We start from the raw sequence: 17,246 nt of genomic DNA, 5'->3' as shown, positions 1-17,246 counted from the left end.
TGTGGTTCATTGTTTTCTCAGAGCTCTGAAAAGTATTTGTCTTTCTTCAAAAGTGTGTTTTAATCATTTATGTTGTTGTGTTGTTCTAAAGAAGCCTAAAACGCTTCCGGACTTTTATTTTGAAGCTCAGCAACTAATCTGCACCGGAAGCTGTAGTCTTTACCGCGGCTAACTTCACTCTTTGAACAAGATGGCGTCTAGTAGAAAGGTGTGTTAGCAGAGTCTCTTTTTCTGTGTAGAGAAAGCGGTAAAATGTGTAAAGTCCAGATGCTGAGAGCGTTGGTGGAGCAGCGACTAACTGCGGCTGCTGAAGAGATATTTGGGCTGTTTGAAAGAACGATAGCAGAGTACGAGGAGGAACTTTGTCGTTCAAAAGAGGAGAACGAGCGACAACGGGAGCTACTGGACGCTGTTTTCAACCCTCAGCTTCGGTTACACAGAGCAGGTTTGGTCATTAAACCTTCAGTTGATCTTTCTCTCCTTCCTGTCATCTCTTCTCTCAGCAACCATATGACGATAGGACGGATGTAAATAAGCATTTAGTCATAAGATCTATTGTAATCTTCGCTCTTTTAACAGGCCGTCGCCAAACCCACCAGACTCCATGTAAATAATCAGGACTTTTATCATCGTAAAACACACTGCATTCAAAGTCGACAGAAACACAATAAAACTATCAAAAGCCGTCTTGGTTCATCTTTCCACTGTTCCAACAATCACCACTCTGGTTTGGTTGAAAGTAACCCTTAATTCACCCATTTATATGTGGAAATATGCTGGTTCTATACACGCTAAAAGTCCTGATTATTTACATGGAGTCTGGTGGAAATATGCTGGCTCTATACACGCTAAAAGTCCTGATTATTTACATGGAGTCTGGTGGAGATATGCTGGCTCTATACACGCTAAAAGTCCTGATTATTTACATGGAGTCTGGTGGAGATATGCTGGCTCTATACACGCTAAAAGTCCTGATTATTTACATGGAGTCTGGTGGAGATATGCTGGTTCTATACACGCAAAAAGTCCTGATTATTTACATGGAGTCTGGTGGAGATATGCTGGCTCTATACACGCTAAAAGTCCTGATTATTTACATGGAGTCTGGTGGGTTTGGTGATGGTGATTTCGGGGCTGTTTTCTAGATAAACAAAGGTTCTTATTTAATAGGTATTCCCTTAGGACTGTATAGGTGATGGTTACATAGTAGTGATGTTCACCTTGGAACACAACAGCACAGTACTGTAACCACTGAGGGTATGTGTGCGTGTGTCTCTCTGTGTGTGTGTGTGTGTGTGTGTGTGTGTGTGTGTGTGTGTGTGTGTGTGTCTCTAAACATTTTCTTTTGTAACAAGCAGACAGTATACCGTGAATACAAATGTTGAGTGGGTGTGGCCTCCATAGCCCTGCAGTAGGCTGTGTAGTAGCCCAAACCATTGACCTTTAGCTTAACATATGAAGGTAGCTAGCATGCTGCCTTTGATTGACTAACCCCAACGCTAACGCTAAATATTACATTTAAATAATAATATATAATTAATAAATAATCTGCTTTTCAAAATAACAGTTGCAATGTGCAGTTTTAAGCTCAGTGCTGTAACAGTGTTCCTGGCATGGCTCCCACTCTCCTCCATGACACGCTCTCTTCCTCTTCACCTGACATCTCTCCTCTAAAACACACAGCTCTGAGAGAGCAGAGCTCAGCCCACAGCTTCACTCTCTCAAAGCAGATAGTATGGTGAAATACAAACAGGACACGTCATTTCACTGTGTGTAACTACGCTAACTAACCGTGTATTGTGAACCGCATGTAGTGAATAAGAAAAAAACGCCGGGACGTTGAGAATCCAGGCGCAAGAGGTGATGATAGTTCCAGTCACTTGGTCATGTATTCACGTTGAAACAAGAGAAGAAAGCCTCACTGATGTGAAGAACAGGACAGAGAAACCTATATAAATGTTCTCTGCCTGCCGTATGCCAACGCTCCAGTTAGTCCAGTCCCCCCCCGTCTCTGCCCCGGTGCCCCAGCTGGCCGCACACACAACGACGCCCGCGGCGGTGAAATGACGATTTTTTGGTTTTGGCGACTAGTTAAGGCGGTAGGCGTTTTCTAGGGAAACCCTGCTGATTACTGCGTGTGATCATTGATGAATATAGGGAGGACATTCAACTGAAGTTGTTTTAACCAAGATTATGCTGCAAGATGGTTTTTTTATTAACTACATTTAAGTTCCCAGTTATAGACCAACAGTATTATAACAAGCAATATTAAAAATATCCAGTTTATTCCCGTTTCCAACGCTGGAATTTTGCAACCCTAGCTGTGAATCACTGCACCTTATCAATTCCCCTGGGGGGACAAATACATTCTTCTGACTCTGATTTTTAGTATATAGGTTATATTTATTAACCCCTTAACATTTACCATCTTAACTCAAGCACACTGGGAAAAAAACAGAGCATGCTCCTTATGACAATATATCATTTTTAGGGGTTGGAGGCCTCCTTCTCCAGCAAAGTGTCTGGATTTTAACACTCGAGCATAGCTGCTGCTTTGTCGTCATGCCCGTAGGTGCAGTTTTTGTCTTGACCATCTCCTGTCCTCTGAGCCAGATGATGTTTCCCTGTCTGCCTTTAGATTTGCATCAGCTTAAGGTTTCCCCCCCCTTGTTCTTTTTGATATTTCTAGTGTCTTTGAGGGAGTTTCCCTTCTGGTCGTTTGCATATCTTGATGCTGCAGTCCGGAGCCTCCTCCTTTGCTTCTTTGGCAGACAGGTCTCTGAGTGTCTCATAACTGCCAGCCTTGCCTCATAACCAGACAGATGTTTCTGTAGTCACACTCCCCTGTCCCTTGATGTCATTTGGATGCATGACCTGGGAGTTGCTTTACCACAGTTTGTCTGAACATAGTTCTTTACAGAGGGTCGTCCTCTGGGTCATTGCTAAACTCCTGCCTCCATTTTCTATGGACTTTTGTAAACTGTACTCAATAGGATTCTCTGTTTCCCCAATTGTCTGTCTTCTGAGCATAGCAGGATTGATTCGGGTTGGACATGTATTCCTCAATACCAGCCACAGTGATGCTCGGTAGTGGTTGAGCTCACTCATGCCTCACTGCCTCTTTTCTTTCTTCATCTTTGAGCAGTTCTGTGACCTTCTGGTCAACTCCCGTGTCGTGGAAGCTCGTGCTTTGCAGACCCGTTTTTTTTCTTCCTGTTTAATCTGCTCGTAGTATCTGTAAATCCCCACACTTAGCTGGATCAAAAGTCCCTCCCGCGGACCCCAGATTGGGAAACGTTTTGTTCGTCGTCCCCACTTTTTTAGAGATTTTCTTAATAATATTAGCTATCACTGGAGTCTGTTAGTACAGCATTCTCCTCTGCTGTCGCTTCTGTCATTTTTCACCTGCTTGGCCTTCCTCTTCAGTGTGCATGATAGTGTGTGTTGATGTGAGAATATTGGGTGTATCCTACTTGTATCTATAAGTCGATCCTGTTCTTTATGGGTGCGGAAAAATTGGACTGCTCTCTAATTAACTGCGTGTTTGTGCTAAAATGTATGGTTTACTCTTAACCCAGAATGCTGTGTATGCGCTGTATACGTGTCTCTGTATATATGTATATATATATGTGTGTGTGTGTGTGTGTGTGTGTCTCTCTAGACTCCACTGTGTTTCCCATGTTAATTATGACCTATGTCCGCCTGTGACTAAAGGAATTTCTCAACATGTCACCTTAAATATTGCTTCAGGTGTCAGTTCTCTTATGACTACAGTTTGTATGTTTCAACTTTAAACAACCCACTTTAACTTTCAAACTGTAACCCATGACCCCCCCCTATGATAATTGCCACAAATCACAATCAAACCCATTTAGTGACTAAAAAAGTTAAACTAAATTTCCCCACATTTTATTTTATTCGGCTCTAATTGTCTTTTCACTTAGTATTTAGCAAAACTAATCATCAAGCATATTTTCAGACTTCATGCACTCATTCATACTTTCTGCGCCGTGGCATTTACACACAAGACAGACAACATACATTTTTCACATCTGATTCCGTTATATCCGTCTAATTTTGCGGTATAGCCCTTTACTAGGTTCTTTTGTACAACATTTGATGCCTCCTGTCGGGGCGAGATTCACATTCTGAGTCACTCAGAAATGTGCAGAATAACTTGACTTCTGCTTACCTTCAATTACATTTTTTATTTATGGGCCCTTTGGTGTTTTCAGAATGCAAATCCTCCCCGGCTCGAGGTCGTCTCTTCTCTCCTGGGTAAGGCTCACCAAAATGTTGAAATAAAAAGTGTGTGTCCACGGCTGAAGGCCAGATTAAAGGTGCATACTCAACCGCCAGCATGCCCTTCCCGTTTTCGTCAAAGTATAAGATTTAAAAAGGCTTAAAAATCCACACTGGAGTCAGGAATCAGATAAGAAAAAGAAATACTTGCGTATCGGCCGATACCGAGTACTGACCTGATACCTGTGTGTCATATATTTTATTATGTTTTAACAACTGTATACTACTATCTCTGTATAGATGATATGATGTATAACAGCTGTATACTACTATCTCTGTATAGATGATATGATGTATAACAGCTGTATACTACTATCTCTGTATAGATGATATGATGTATAACAGCTGTATACTACTATCCCTGTATAGATGATATGATGTATAACAGCTGTATACTACTATCCCTGTATAGATGATATGATGTATAACAGCTGTATACTACTATCTCTGTATGGATGATATGATGTATAACAGCTGTATACTACTATCTCTGTATAGATGATATGATGTATAACAGCTGTATACTACTATCTCTGTATAGATGATATGATGTATAACAGCTGTATACTACTATCTCTGTATAGATGATATGATGTATAACAGCTGTATACTACTATCCCTGTATGGATGTGATATGATTTCTATATCTTTGTTCTTTGGCTCAGGTTAAACTCTTTGTGAAACATGAACTCCCAGAACTTTCTGTTATTCTCCAGTTTAACAATCAGTTATATCGGAAAAATAACTTCTTTAATGTAGATTATCTTTAGGGCTTTATTACGTGGTATCTGATCGGTGCATAAACTCCAGTACTTCCTGATACTGATACCAGCGTTTTAGGCAGTATCGGAAACAATACCGATACTGGAACATCTCTACTCGAAATAAATCGACACAGAAAAACCCGAGCAAGGTCAGGACAAGCTTGCTGAAAATCCTTTGTCTAACTTTGCCTTATATCACCAAAAAAGAGAGCCCCTCCCCCAGAGAAACTCTCCAATAGCCACCTTCAGAACATGCGTGCAATTTTAATTGGCTAATTTTGAGGCTAAAAGACCTTCTTTTGGGGATTTTCCACTAGCTGAAGGTATCTCGTTGATACAGTTTATGTTTAGCTGTGTTTGTGCTTTTGAAAACTTGGGGCATTGGCTTGGCGCCCGCCTTTGCTTTTGCGGCCGTATGGAGGCAACTAGAGGTGACGAGAAGGAAGAAGGTCTTTCTTATTTAATAAAAATACATATCATCTCTCTTGTTACTTAATATTTAAGTAACATTTTATACTTAAATTAAATAATCCTTGAATGTTTAAGGTGTTTTAAATCTGCTGTTCATGTACCACATTAGGGGTCACAGTTCAGCTGCCTCATTCTGTTGTATTAAATTGTATTGTAACATTGCAAAGGAATGATATACACATTTTTATTTAAGGCTAAATCTTTTTATTTTTTAAACACTAAGGACTTGCACTATAATGATTTAGCCTAGCTTAGCTAAATAAGCTATCTTGATAAAGTTGTGGATAAATTACCTCCACTTTAAAAAGATACTAACAATAAAAATAGTTGTAAAAATAGTTGTAAATAGTAACTAAGTTCCTATAACATCTTGAACCAGTAACTTAACTAGTTATATTTGAAAAGATTGGCCAACAATTGAGAGGCAAACATCATTTTTACACTAAATAGTCATTTTTATTCAAAAGAATGTTTTACTTGGGTCATACCATTTGACATGTTAGGCAAAGAACTACCCTAAAAATGACTTATAAACTTATATTTATCAGATAGTTACTAACCTTGTCATGCAGCAGTTATGCTGATCAGGGGTCCTTTTTTCTGATGTAATGTCCTGTGGTCATCTTGCAAAATGGCACCTTGAATGGAGGTTACACCACCTTGACATTTCAGGAAGCTAGCTGACAGATTCCCTAAATTATTGAAATAAATATAAGCATCATTTTTTAAATATGTTGTAACAACCTTTGATTTAGGTTAATGCCAAAGTAGATTATGGGATCTTTTATTAAGAAATTTGCCCTTTTTAAGCAGGCTAACATTTTTGGTATAAAGTTTTGACGGTTACACCACTGAGACATTTTTGCCATTATCCTCCAATCATTCTCTTAAAATTGATTAAAGCCAAACTCTTTAAAATATGGCCTCTAAAAAAGAATACGTTTCAACTGATTCCAAACTTTGGACACTTTCTGTCGTTTTCTCCAGCCTGTCTCTTCTAGCCCCTCAATATTTACGCTCTGGCATGTGCCGCCAGCAGACTGAGCAGCGTCTGGTGTGCGACAATAATAATGATCCGTGTGGAAACACCGTCCGTCAGCAATACAACGTTGGTAACATTGCTTTAACGAAACTTCGAGGCAAATAATTTTGCATCGAGGATTTTTTGTAATCGAATTATTCGAGTTATTCGAGGAATCGTTTCAGCCCTACACAGAACACAAGACAAGACAAGAAACAGAAAGATATATGAGTATAAGGTGAAAAATTATAATAAGCACAAACAGCCATTAAGAACAATAAAAGCAGTATTAAACTAGGAGGAAACAATAAGTAAAATTCGTATATGTTGACTTTACAAACTAAAACAATAAATGTATTATAAATAGTTTTAGTGCTGACATGTATATGTATTGACCATCCAGTGTTTTAGCTGCTTAGTAAAAGACGTATGTGTTTACCTGTCTGATGTGGTTCGGGATTGAGTTCCACTCTCTTGACCCTCTGATGAACCAGTCTGACTGACTAAAAGAACTTTTCGCAGCGGAATAACAAAGCCTCCTTGAGGATCCCCTTGTGACTCGAACAGTATCTGATGTTCTGTTGATACATGCAACAAGTGGCGGTGGAGCTAGGTTGTGAGTGACTTCATATACCAAGCATACGTACATATTTCATTAGGTCTTCCCAGCTTAAAAGCTGGCAGTGATGGAAACGCTTAGTTTTTTTTTATCTAAAGTTTTTATGGCTTGTTTGTATAGTGATTCGAGTGGTTTCAGTGTGCTGTGGTTGGCCTGGGACCAGCTTGTCAAACAATAATTCAGTTGTGGGAGAAAATCATAGAATGTAAAAACATTTTGGCAGCCTCTGTAGACGTGATTTCTGATGGAATGAAAATTAGCAATATTTAACTTGATTGTTTTACAGATTTTTTTCCACATGTGACTTAAAGGAGAGGTTTGAGTCAATAAGCACCCCAAGATATTTAAATTCACTCACAACCTGTAATTTTGCACCCTCAACTATTATGTGATGATCACTTGTGGATCTACTAGTTTTGCAAAAGAACATGCTTACCCCCAATTTCCACCGGTTGCGGAACGGCGGCGGAGTCATTAGGTTTCCATTAAAGTCAGTGTGTGTATTTCCACTGACTGCAGAACGTCTGCGTATCTGCTCCGGCGGTCCGCAGCCCTCCGGAGCAGATACGCAGAGCTTCTATTTTTGCCGGACGCCGGAGAGCTCCGCAGCAATTCAGCACACGGCAGATAGTGTGGGACAGGAAGTCGAGCACAGAAACAAAATAAGAATCTGGTTAATTTTCAAAATAAAAAACGCTGTGGTCACGGCGGATCATATTTCCCTGCACTACACCTTGAAAACACAGCACAGAGTTGTTTCCCCTCTACTCCTCTGGATGGAAATTAACTAGTCGTGGTTTTGTGGTTCTATTCTACGTTAATTGGCGAGATCTTGTGGGTCCTCGTGACTACAGCTGTCAGTCATGGCCGCAACCGTGCCGCAACAAATCCGGACCTAGTGGGTATTTACGGACGGCGGAGCACGCAGCCGTTCTGCAGCGAAGCCAGTCTGCAGACTGCATTCAGTGGAAATCCGGAGTAACTGTTTTAGAGACATTTAGTTGCAAGTAACACTCTTGTAACCATGTTGTAACCTGAGCCATGGATCTGGTGATGAGCTAATAGTTAATACATCCATCCACAGTACACATGCAACCGTGGAGATGATGGAGCCTGGGAGGTAGTAGCTAGCTAACGTGGCTAAACATGCTAACACGGTCAACAGTGCTAACACAGCTAGCAGGATTACTCCCTAGTTAGCTAAAAGTACTGAGTAAACATTTGAAATAGTTAGCTAAAAGTACTGTGTAAACAGTTGTCTGTATTTGATCCCGTTTCCTGCAGATGTTGAGCAGCTGTTGGTGATTAAAGAAGAGGTTCTCCCTGAGCAGCAGGAGTGTAGCTCCTTTGTGGACCAGCAGGAGCCAGAGCCCCCCCCACACATTAAAGAGGAACAGGAGGAACTGTGGAGCAGTCAGGAGAGAGAGCAGCTTCAAGGGCTGGAGGAGGCTGATATCACCAAGTTCCCATTCACTCCTGTCCCTGTGAAGAGTGAAGATGATGAAGAGAAAGCTCAGTCCTCACAGCTTCATCAAAGACAAACTCAACACATGGAAACAGAAGCTGATGGAGAGGACTGTGGAGGACCAGAACCAGCCAGGAACTCACATCCACTTTTACAACCAGAGACTGAAGACCAGACTAGAGACTCTTCTGAACCTGAGACTGATGACAGTGCTGATTGGAAGGAGACCAGAGAACCTCAGTCAGCTTTACACTCTCTGAAACATGATTCAAGATGCAAGAAAACATTCAGCTGCTCTGAGTGTAGGAAACGATTTAACAGTGAGGCACATCTGAAGAGACACATGAGAACTCATACAGGAGAGAAACCTTTTAGATGCTCAGTCTGTAATAAATCTTTTACACAAAGTGGACATTTACAAAAACACATGAGAATACACAAAAGAGAGAAACCTTTCAGCTGCTCAGTCTGTAAGAAATCTTTTACAGAAAGAGGAAGTTTACAGTTACACAAGGTAGTCCACACAGGAGAGAAAAGATTCAGCTGCAGTGTTTGTAACAAAAGATTTGCCTGGCGTTCTCAGCTCAAAACACATAAATGTGTTGGTCCGATGGAAACAGAAGCTGATAGAGAGGACTGTGGAGGACCAGAACCAGCCAGGAACTCACATCCACTTTTACAACCAGAGACTGAAGACCAGACTGGAGACTCTTCTGATCCTGAGAGACACATTAAAGAGGAACAGGAGGAACTGTGTGTCAGTCAGGAGGGAAAGCAGCTTCAAGGGCTGGAGGAGGCTGATATCACCAAGTTCCCGTTCACTCCTGTCCCTGTGAAGAGTGAAGATGATGAAGAGGAAGCTCAGTCCTCACAGCTTCATCAAAGACAAACTCAACACATGGAAACAGAAGCTGATGGAGAGGACTGTGGAGGACCAGAACCTGCCAGGAACTCACATCCACTTTCACAACCAGAGACTGAAGACCAGACTGGAGACTCTTCTGAACGTAAGACTGATGACATTGCTGATTGGAAGGAGACCAGAGAACCTCAGTCAGCTTTAAACTCTCTGAAACATGATTCAAGATGTAAGAAAACATTCAGCTGCTCTGAGTGTGGGAAAATATTTCGCTTCAAGTCATATCTGAAGATACACATGAGAACTCACACAGGAGAGAAACCTTTTAGATGCCTACTCTGTAAGAAATCTTTTGCACAAGGTGGACATTTACAAAAACACATGAGAATCCACACAAGAGACAAACCTTTCAGCTGCTCAGTCTGTAAGAAATCTTTTACAGAGAGAGGAAGTTTACGGTTACACATGGCAGTCCACACAGGAGAGAAAAAATTCAGCTGCAGTGTTTGTAAGAAAAGATTTGCCCGGCGTCCTCAGCTCAAAACACATAAATGTGTTGGTCCGATGGAAACAGAAGCTGATGGAGAGGACTGTGGAGGACCAGAACCAGCCAGGAACTCACATCCACTTTTACAACCAGAGACTGAAGACCAGACTGGAGACTGTTCTGATCCTGAGACTGATGACATTGCTGATTGGAAGGAGACCAGAGAACCTCAGTCAGCTTTAAACTCTCTGAAACATGATTCAAGATGTAAGAAAACATTCAGCTGCTCTGAGTGTGGGAAAAGATTTCGCTTCAAGTCACATCTGAAGATACACATGAGAACTCATACAGGAGAGAAACCATTTAGATGCCTACTCTGTAAGAAATCTTTTACACAAGGTGGACATTTACAAAAACATATGAGAATCCACACAAGAGAGAAACCTTTTAGCTGTTTAGTTTGTAAGAAAACGTTTTTAATGTCTATAAGTTTACGGTCACACATGAGAATCCACGCAGGAGAAAGGCCTTTTAGCTGCTCAGTTTGTTATAAATCTTTTATACAGAGTGGAGATTTACAGAAACACATGAGAATCCACACAGGAGAAAAACCTTTTAGCTGCTCAGTCTGTAAGAAATCTTTTACAGAAAGAGGAAGTTTACGGTCACACATGACAGTCCACACAGGAGAGAAAAGATTCAGCTGCAGTGTTTGTAACAAAAGATTTGCCTGGCGTCCTCAGCTCAAAACACATAAATGTGTTGGTCCGATGGAAACAGAAGTTGATGTAGAGGACTGTGGAGGACCAGAACCAGCCAGGAACTCGCATCCACTTTTACAATCAGAGACTAAAGACCAGACTGGAGACTCACATTAAAGAGGAACAGGAGGAACTGTGGAGCAGTCAGGAGGGAGAGCAGCTTCAAGGGCTGGAGGAGGCTGATATCACCAAGTTCCCATTCACTCCTGTCCCTGTGAAGAGTGAAGATGATGAAGAGGAAGCTCAGTCCTCACAGCTTCATCAAAGACAAACTCAACACATGGAAACAGAAGCTGTTGGAGAGGACTGTGGAGGACCAGAACCAGCCAGGAACTCACATCCACTTTTACAACCAGAGACTGAAGACTAGACTCTTCTGAACCTGAGACTGATGACATGGAGTAACGTTCTCAAGTATCAAACAAAAATCTTTATGTATCAACATCTAGATAGAAGGCATTATATTGTGTTATTTTAAATATTTTATTAGGTGTTGTTTTGTCTTGTAATGTCTGTCATTAGGGATGTAACGATTACCGGTGTAACGATGAACCACGGTAAAAATGTTGACGGTAACAATTACCCTTTTCATTTAAAATATCCTTATTACGGCAGTGTGGAAACCCTGTGTTTAATCCTTCCCAGCTTCATCCGAGGCTCCTGGAGTCGCCGTGCAGGCGCACTGCGCTCAGACAGGAGAAGGGGGACAGAATGTAGCAGCATGTTAACAGACATTTTTCTATGCCTTTCCCATTTTGGGACTTGTTGAAGTGATATGGGGGTAGCCCAGAACATAAGTTTAAACTATTCTGTAGCTTGCTAAACTGTCATGGGTTTTACTGCCTCGTTATCTTCAATAAATGTTCTGCTACGATGTGGAATTAGCCCGTGTTACGACGTGACATTTATTTGGAGAGAGATTTTATCACCATTATAATATTGCTGTTGCTGTGTTTCTTATTGCATAGCTGATAAGATGTGCAGATAGTTTAATATTACTTGTGCAGCCACGTGTTGATATTCAGGTTGTGTTAGGGCTATTTGCTAGCAACGTGCAATCGCCAGTAAACAGACTAGCGCTGTGGAGCCACATGCTTAGCTTTTAAAGTAGGCTCCTTTATGGATATGTGTGCTGTAGAGATGCACCAATAGACCGGCCGGTGACTGGAATTGGCCGGTTTTCACGTGCTCGGCCATGTCCGGCGACCGGCAGGTCAGTCTGACATATGCCGATTTCATGCCGGTCAATGCTACAATTAACTGACAGCATAAGTTATACGTTTTACAGTTTTCAAGGACGCACGCACACACGGGCGCGACAGCACAGTCTCTTTTTCTTTTCTCTCAACGTCGCCGCCGTGTGTCGCGTGTACCTGCTCGCGGTGTGAAGTGCGTGTCCGCGCTATTCTCCCACATGTAGGAACCTCGTGAATTAACCTGCAACATGTCAGCTGTTTGGAAATTCTTCAGCGTGTGTGCAGAAGATAACACGTTTGCAATATGCAACACCTGCGAGGAGGAAGTAGGACGTGGAGGGACGACCCCAAAAACCAGAATCACATTTCTTTAGTTGATATCTGATGAGAAAAGAAGGAAATGGTTCTAACGTTGCTCTTTAGATGTGTGTTAATGTCCCCCACCAGGAGTCATTTATATAGTTCTGTTTTATAGTGATCCATTATCTGTTCAACACATGTTCTATGTTCTGTGCAAAATGTTCTATTAAAGAAAAGATAGAAAATAAATATCTGTGTGTGCTGTAAAGTGGTTAGAAAAAATGAAATTGGAATCTGCTAAAATCAGTATCGGCTGGCCTAACTCAAAGAAAATCGGGATCAGCCTAGAAAGCTGTAATAGATGTGGCTTATTCTCAGTTGGTGTTACTGAGCAATATGTTACATTTATGTTAATTATTACAGAGAAATGAATATAATTCTTAGTATTATTTCTTATATGTTGGTGGCTATACTGTTTAGTTTTGGTAAATAATAGTAAGTCAGATGCTTATTAATGTGCATTATTATTTGCTTATATTTCAGAACCACATCCAGCTTCAAATGTAACGTCAAATACAACTTCATAGTTCACTTCATGTTCGAGTTTTAAATAAATCTTCCTGGATCTCAGAGTCAGACATCTCTGGTTCCGGTTCTTACCGGACCCCCTACAGCGGGCCGGTGTTTCAGCAGCCAGTTTTCAATAGGTTTTACAAGCCTTGGTCACGTGACTCGCGAGAGCAAGTCAGTCTGCAATCCGCAGAGAAAGCATCAACTTAGCACGCTAACGCTACGCTGTACCTTGACCAGATTTCTGTCATTCAAACAACTCTGAGTTGTAGTTTAAAACTTTTACAGCCATTTTAATAAAATGAAGGGTTTTATTCGGGCTCGAGTCCATACATGCAGTTAATGGATACTGGCACGCAGAACTGAAGGCTCGGTTAGCAACGAGTAGCTCTGATTAGCGGTTAGCTCAGGTTAGCTAGCTCCATTATAAAGATATGGAGTGGAGGAGAGGGGTAACAACCAGACTCTGATAAATGACGTTCTGGGAGCTTTCACAGCAGCGTGGCTGCGTTGTTTCAACGGTTTTATTAGTACAGTTAATCCCACGGCAAGACCAGCAGCAGCATGCTACTGCTAACGTAACGATAGCCTCTCTGTCTCTGAGTGCAATGTTGACGCTGTCATGCACACGCCACGCAACTTCATGAGGGGAGCCCCCCTCCCCTCATGAAGCTGGAGGCGGCTCCTCTTTGTGTGTTGTAAAAAAAATTCATATACTATATTTGTACTTATTTAACTGTCTAATAAACTTCAAAGACAGTGTTTCAAAAGTGCAATCCACATGTTTACATATGTTTATTACAGTAAATAATAATTCAATAATCTAAATACTGTGGTAACCCACATATTTGTTTTTATATTTCTGCAATCTTCACTTTAGTTTGTGTCAGTTGTTTCTGACTTTCATATGAATGTTTCCACCAGGCGGTCAGTGCTCAGTATTACTAGTAATACTACTGGGACTGAAGGAGTTAAATAAAAGATGTCATTCATATAAATTCATGCATCACCTCATTTCATCATCACATCCTGGCCTCCAGGAAATAACAGTTAGTTTAATCTATCTAATCTTGTGTTGTTCATACTATACAATGATTTATTGCTTGTCTTTGTTGAATAATACGGAAGACAAAGAGCTTAAAAAATAATCACATATTAAATCGCAATTGCAATATTGTTGAAAAAAATCGTAATTAGATTATTTTCCAAAATCGTTAAGCCCTACATAGTAATGATTTTCACCTTGGAACACAACAGAACAGTATTGTAACCACTGAGGCTTTCTGTGTGTGTTTGTGTGTGTGTGCGTGTGTCTGTGTGTGTGTCTCTGTGTGTGTGTGTGTGCGTGCATGTCTCTGTGTGCACGTGTGTCTCTGTGTGTGTGCGGTATGCGTGTGTCTCTGTGTGTGTGTCTCTGTATGTATATGTGTACGTGCGTGTGTGTGTCTATAACAAGAACAAATACAAGATATATAAACATAATGACAATTCAAGTCATCTTAACCGGTACTTAGACGTAGTCATATTTTAAAATCTCCAGTTAGCTTGTAGCACTGACTTCATGTAGGGCCCTATGGAGTCTTATAGCTTTTTAGAGTCTCATTTTCACACTGGCCACCAAGCTAAACAACCAAGCTAAACAACTTTTCTTTAAGCTTTAGCTGACATTAACTTCTGTCTGTGTTTCAGCTTTGCCTCCAGACAACATAAGCCAGATTGTTATTAAAGAGGAGCAGCAGGAGTGTAGCTTCAGTGTGGACCAGCAGGAGTGTAGCTTCAGTGTGGACCAGCCGGATCCAGAGCCCCCCCAACACATTAAAGAGGAACAGGAGGAACTGTGGAGCAGTCAGGAGGGAGAGCAGCTTCAAGGGCTGGAGGAGGCTGATATCACCAAGTTCCCATTCACTCTTGTTCCTGTGAAGAGTGAAGATGATGAAGAGGAAGGTAGGAACAACGTTAACAGGGTTTTTAGGGGAAATAAATGGGGAATAATCTGCAGAAGTCAAGAACGTAAAACTTAAAGAGAACCTGGGTCCTTTCACACTATTTTTTATTTTATCGCATGTCCAGACCTTCCTCCACAAGGTTACGGAGGAAGGTCTGGCTAGTCCACATGGCATTCCTGGATGGGAGTCAAACGTGCTCTGGATTATTGGCATTTCTTTAAACCAATCACAATCGTCTTGGGCGGTGCTAAGAACCGGACGGAGCCACGGTGCCTCTGCTAAATAGTCTCAGGGAGGAACTTGTTTTGTTGTGTGTGTGAGTGAGAGTGTCTGTCTGTTTGTGGTGTGTGTCTGTTTGTGTGTGTGTGTGTGTGTGTGTGTGTGTGGGCTGCGACAGTTCTAATCGGGAAATTGGATAACTTCTTTGTTGGGACTGTGCACGATCTGGCCATGAGGAAAGACAGTTGTACATTGCCATGGTAATCCATTGAGCGCAGGTGGGCCACAGAGCCATATGCAGGGTCTGAAATTAACACTCACCAGGCGCCAAATGCAGGTACATCTTCCGTTTCCAAATCTCAGAGGGCTATCCACCACATGGCGAGTAAATGTTTGTACCAAAATGGTTCTGTTGTTCAGCCTTCATTTTGGTAAAGCTGCAGCTAATTTCTTCTGTTCCTCTGTTGTCTACACGTCCGAGCTTTGCTGGGGCGGGCCGACACACAAACACTGGGACCATTTTCTAGTCCTTTCACTCACATTCATACACTTTGAGATTGGACTGCAGGGCCTGGGATCGAACCGCAACCATCTGATTGTTAGGCAAATGCTCTTCCGCCTGAACTACAGCAGGCTTAGGAAGCTGCACAATCGCCAAAAGTTAAAGCAGTTAGCAGCATTGAACGGAGCGGGACTAGAGCGGGATTCTAGCTTCACAAAGCTGATCAAAACCACTTCAGATGGTGGCAGTGGTGGCCTAAAGGTTAGCGACGCTAGCGGAGTTCAATCCCCAGACCGACAGGATAAAAGCAAGGCCCTTAACCTCCAGTTGCTCAGTGGCCAGCAGATCAGACTGTGGTTGTACTGGGCAGTTTCCAGGTATGAATGTGTAACTGTGTGAATGTGATCAGAGCGTTCCTGCAAGAGAGGCTGCCTCTCAGTGAACTTCCCCTGAATAAATAAAGGTTAAATAAAAAAAAAATAAAGATGCAAGTCCTACGATTTCGCCCCCTAAATCGGATTTTAACCCAACTTGGTAATAGGCAATTCCCTGCTAGCCTATTCCCTGCTACCCTTTAAGTTTAAGTTCTTTGATTTTTTGACAAATCGTGCTCATTTAAAGTAGAAATGTGTATATCAGTCCCAAAAAGCTGTATACAAATTTTGGTCTTTATAGAATCGAAATTGAAAAAGTTGAACTATTTTTCACATTATGCAAATTAGCAAAAAATCCATCATGGCGGACGGTCCAAGAGGCTTTTTTTGTAGAGCACATTGAGCTGCGTATATGTTAGAAATTTCAGGTCAGTCTGACTTACGGTGTGAGTGGCGTGGCCTTTAAAAAATCATGTATTTAAGGCTTCATTATAGCGCCACCATGTGGCCGATTGGGCTCATATTTCTTGGGAACCTAATGCACATAATTTCCAATCATTGGGCCAAGTTTTGTGTTTCTAGCTCATTCCAGCTCACGGCATCAGGTAACTGTGGATCATCCCAATCTCTGGGCTCCTCCTGGGTGTGAATTGAGGAGGAGTCCACCGATAGCTGTTATCAGTGGGGGTTGGCTTACTGAAGCTGCCAGCGTTTGCTCCTTTAAAAGCTGTAATTACCACCATCATCTTATCCATCATGTTAAGCATCACAGTCTCTTTGGAGTTAACACTCTTGTCTTGAGGAGTCAAGGTGCATGTCGTTAACCTTAAGGCATCGCTATACAGCGCTTTCATGCTGTAGAGTCTGGCTCCTTCCTCCCTCTAGCCTGATTGCACAGTGATCAACGGTAGGGACACTGCCTGGCTGAACATGCTGTGTAGAAGAAAGAGGTAATACCTGTTGGGGAGAGATTAGCTCTGCAAACTTAGATAAGCAATAGTCTCTCCCCAGCCAATTTAGCATCGTGAAAAGGTTGCAGGGGGAAGTCCACACTGTGTGGCAAATGAGCATGTTTTCCAAGGTCTATCGCAAGGTGAAGGATTGTATTAAGGGGTTTGGTAATTCAGCCCCCCTTGCCCCCCCAGCTCCAACAGGCTGTTGCTCAACAATAGGGTGAGTATTAGGTGTCCTAGTCTCATTAGGGCCCTTTCATCTAAGGTATAATCCCATCCTGTTTCTTATACTGCACTGTAACTTTTATTCTCGTATTTTATCAGTTTTTAATTTTTAAATTGCTTTTAACTGCCCTTTAATGTTTTATGTAAAGCTTTGAATTGCCCTGTTGCTGGAATGTGCTAGAAAAATAAAGCTGCCTTGCCTGTCTGACTTA

At 41.7% G+C, this 17,246-nt stretch overlaps 1 protein-coding gene across 1 annotated transcript; it reads left to right on the top strand.

The window, feature by feature from the left end:
- Positions 1 to 182: 182 nt before the first annotated feature.
- Positions 183 to 14,759, top strand: LOC144514324 (uncharacterized; the record flags this gene model as incomplete). Its single annotated transcript, XM_078245486.1, has 2 exons — positions 183 to 445; positions 14,505 to 14,759. Coding segments are annotated over exons 1-2 (448 nt in total), but the record flags the coding sequence as incomplete, so codon positions are not given.
- Between the last annotated feature and the right edge of the window lie 2,487 nt (positions 14,760 to 17,246).

Source organism: Sander vitreus, unplaced genomic scaffold, assembly GCF_031162955.1.
Source record: "Sander vitreus isolate 19-12246 unplaced genomic scaffold, sanVit1 ctg543_0, whole genome shotgun sequence".
Lineage (NCBI taxonomy): Eukaryota > Metazoa > Chordata > Actinopteri > Perciformes > Percidae > Sander > Sander vitreus.
Note: the sequence above shows the minus strand (reverse complement) of the source record. Positions and strands in the feature narration are given on the sequence as shown.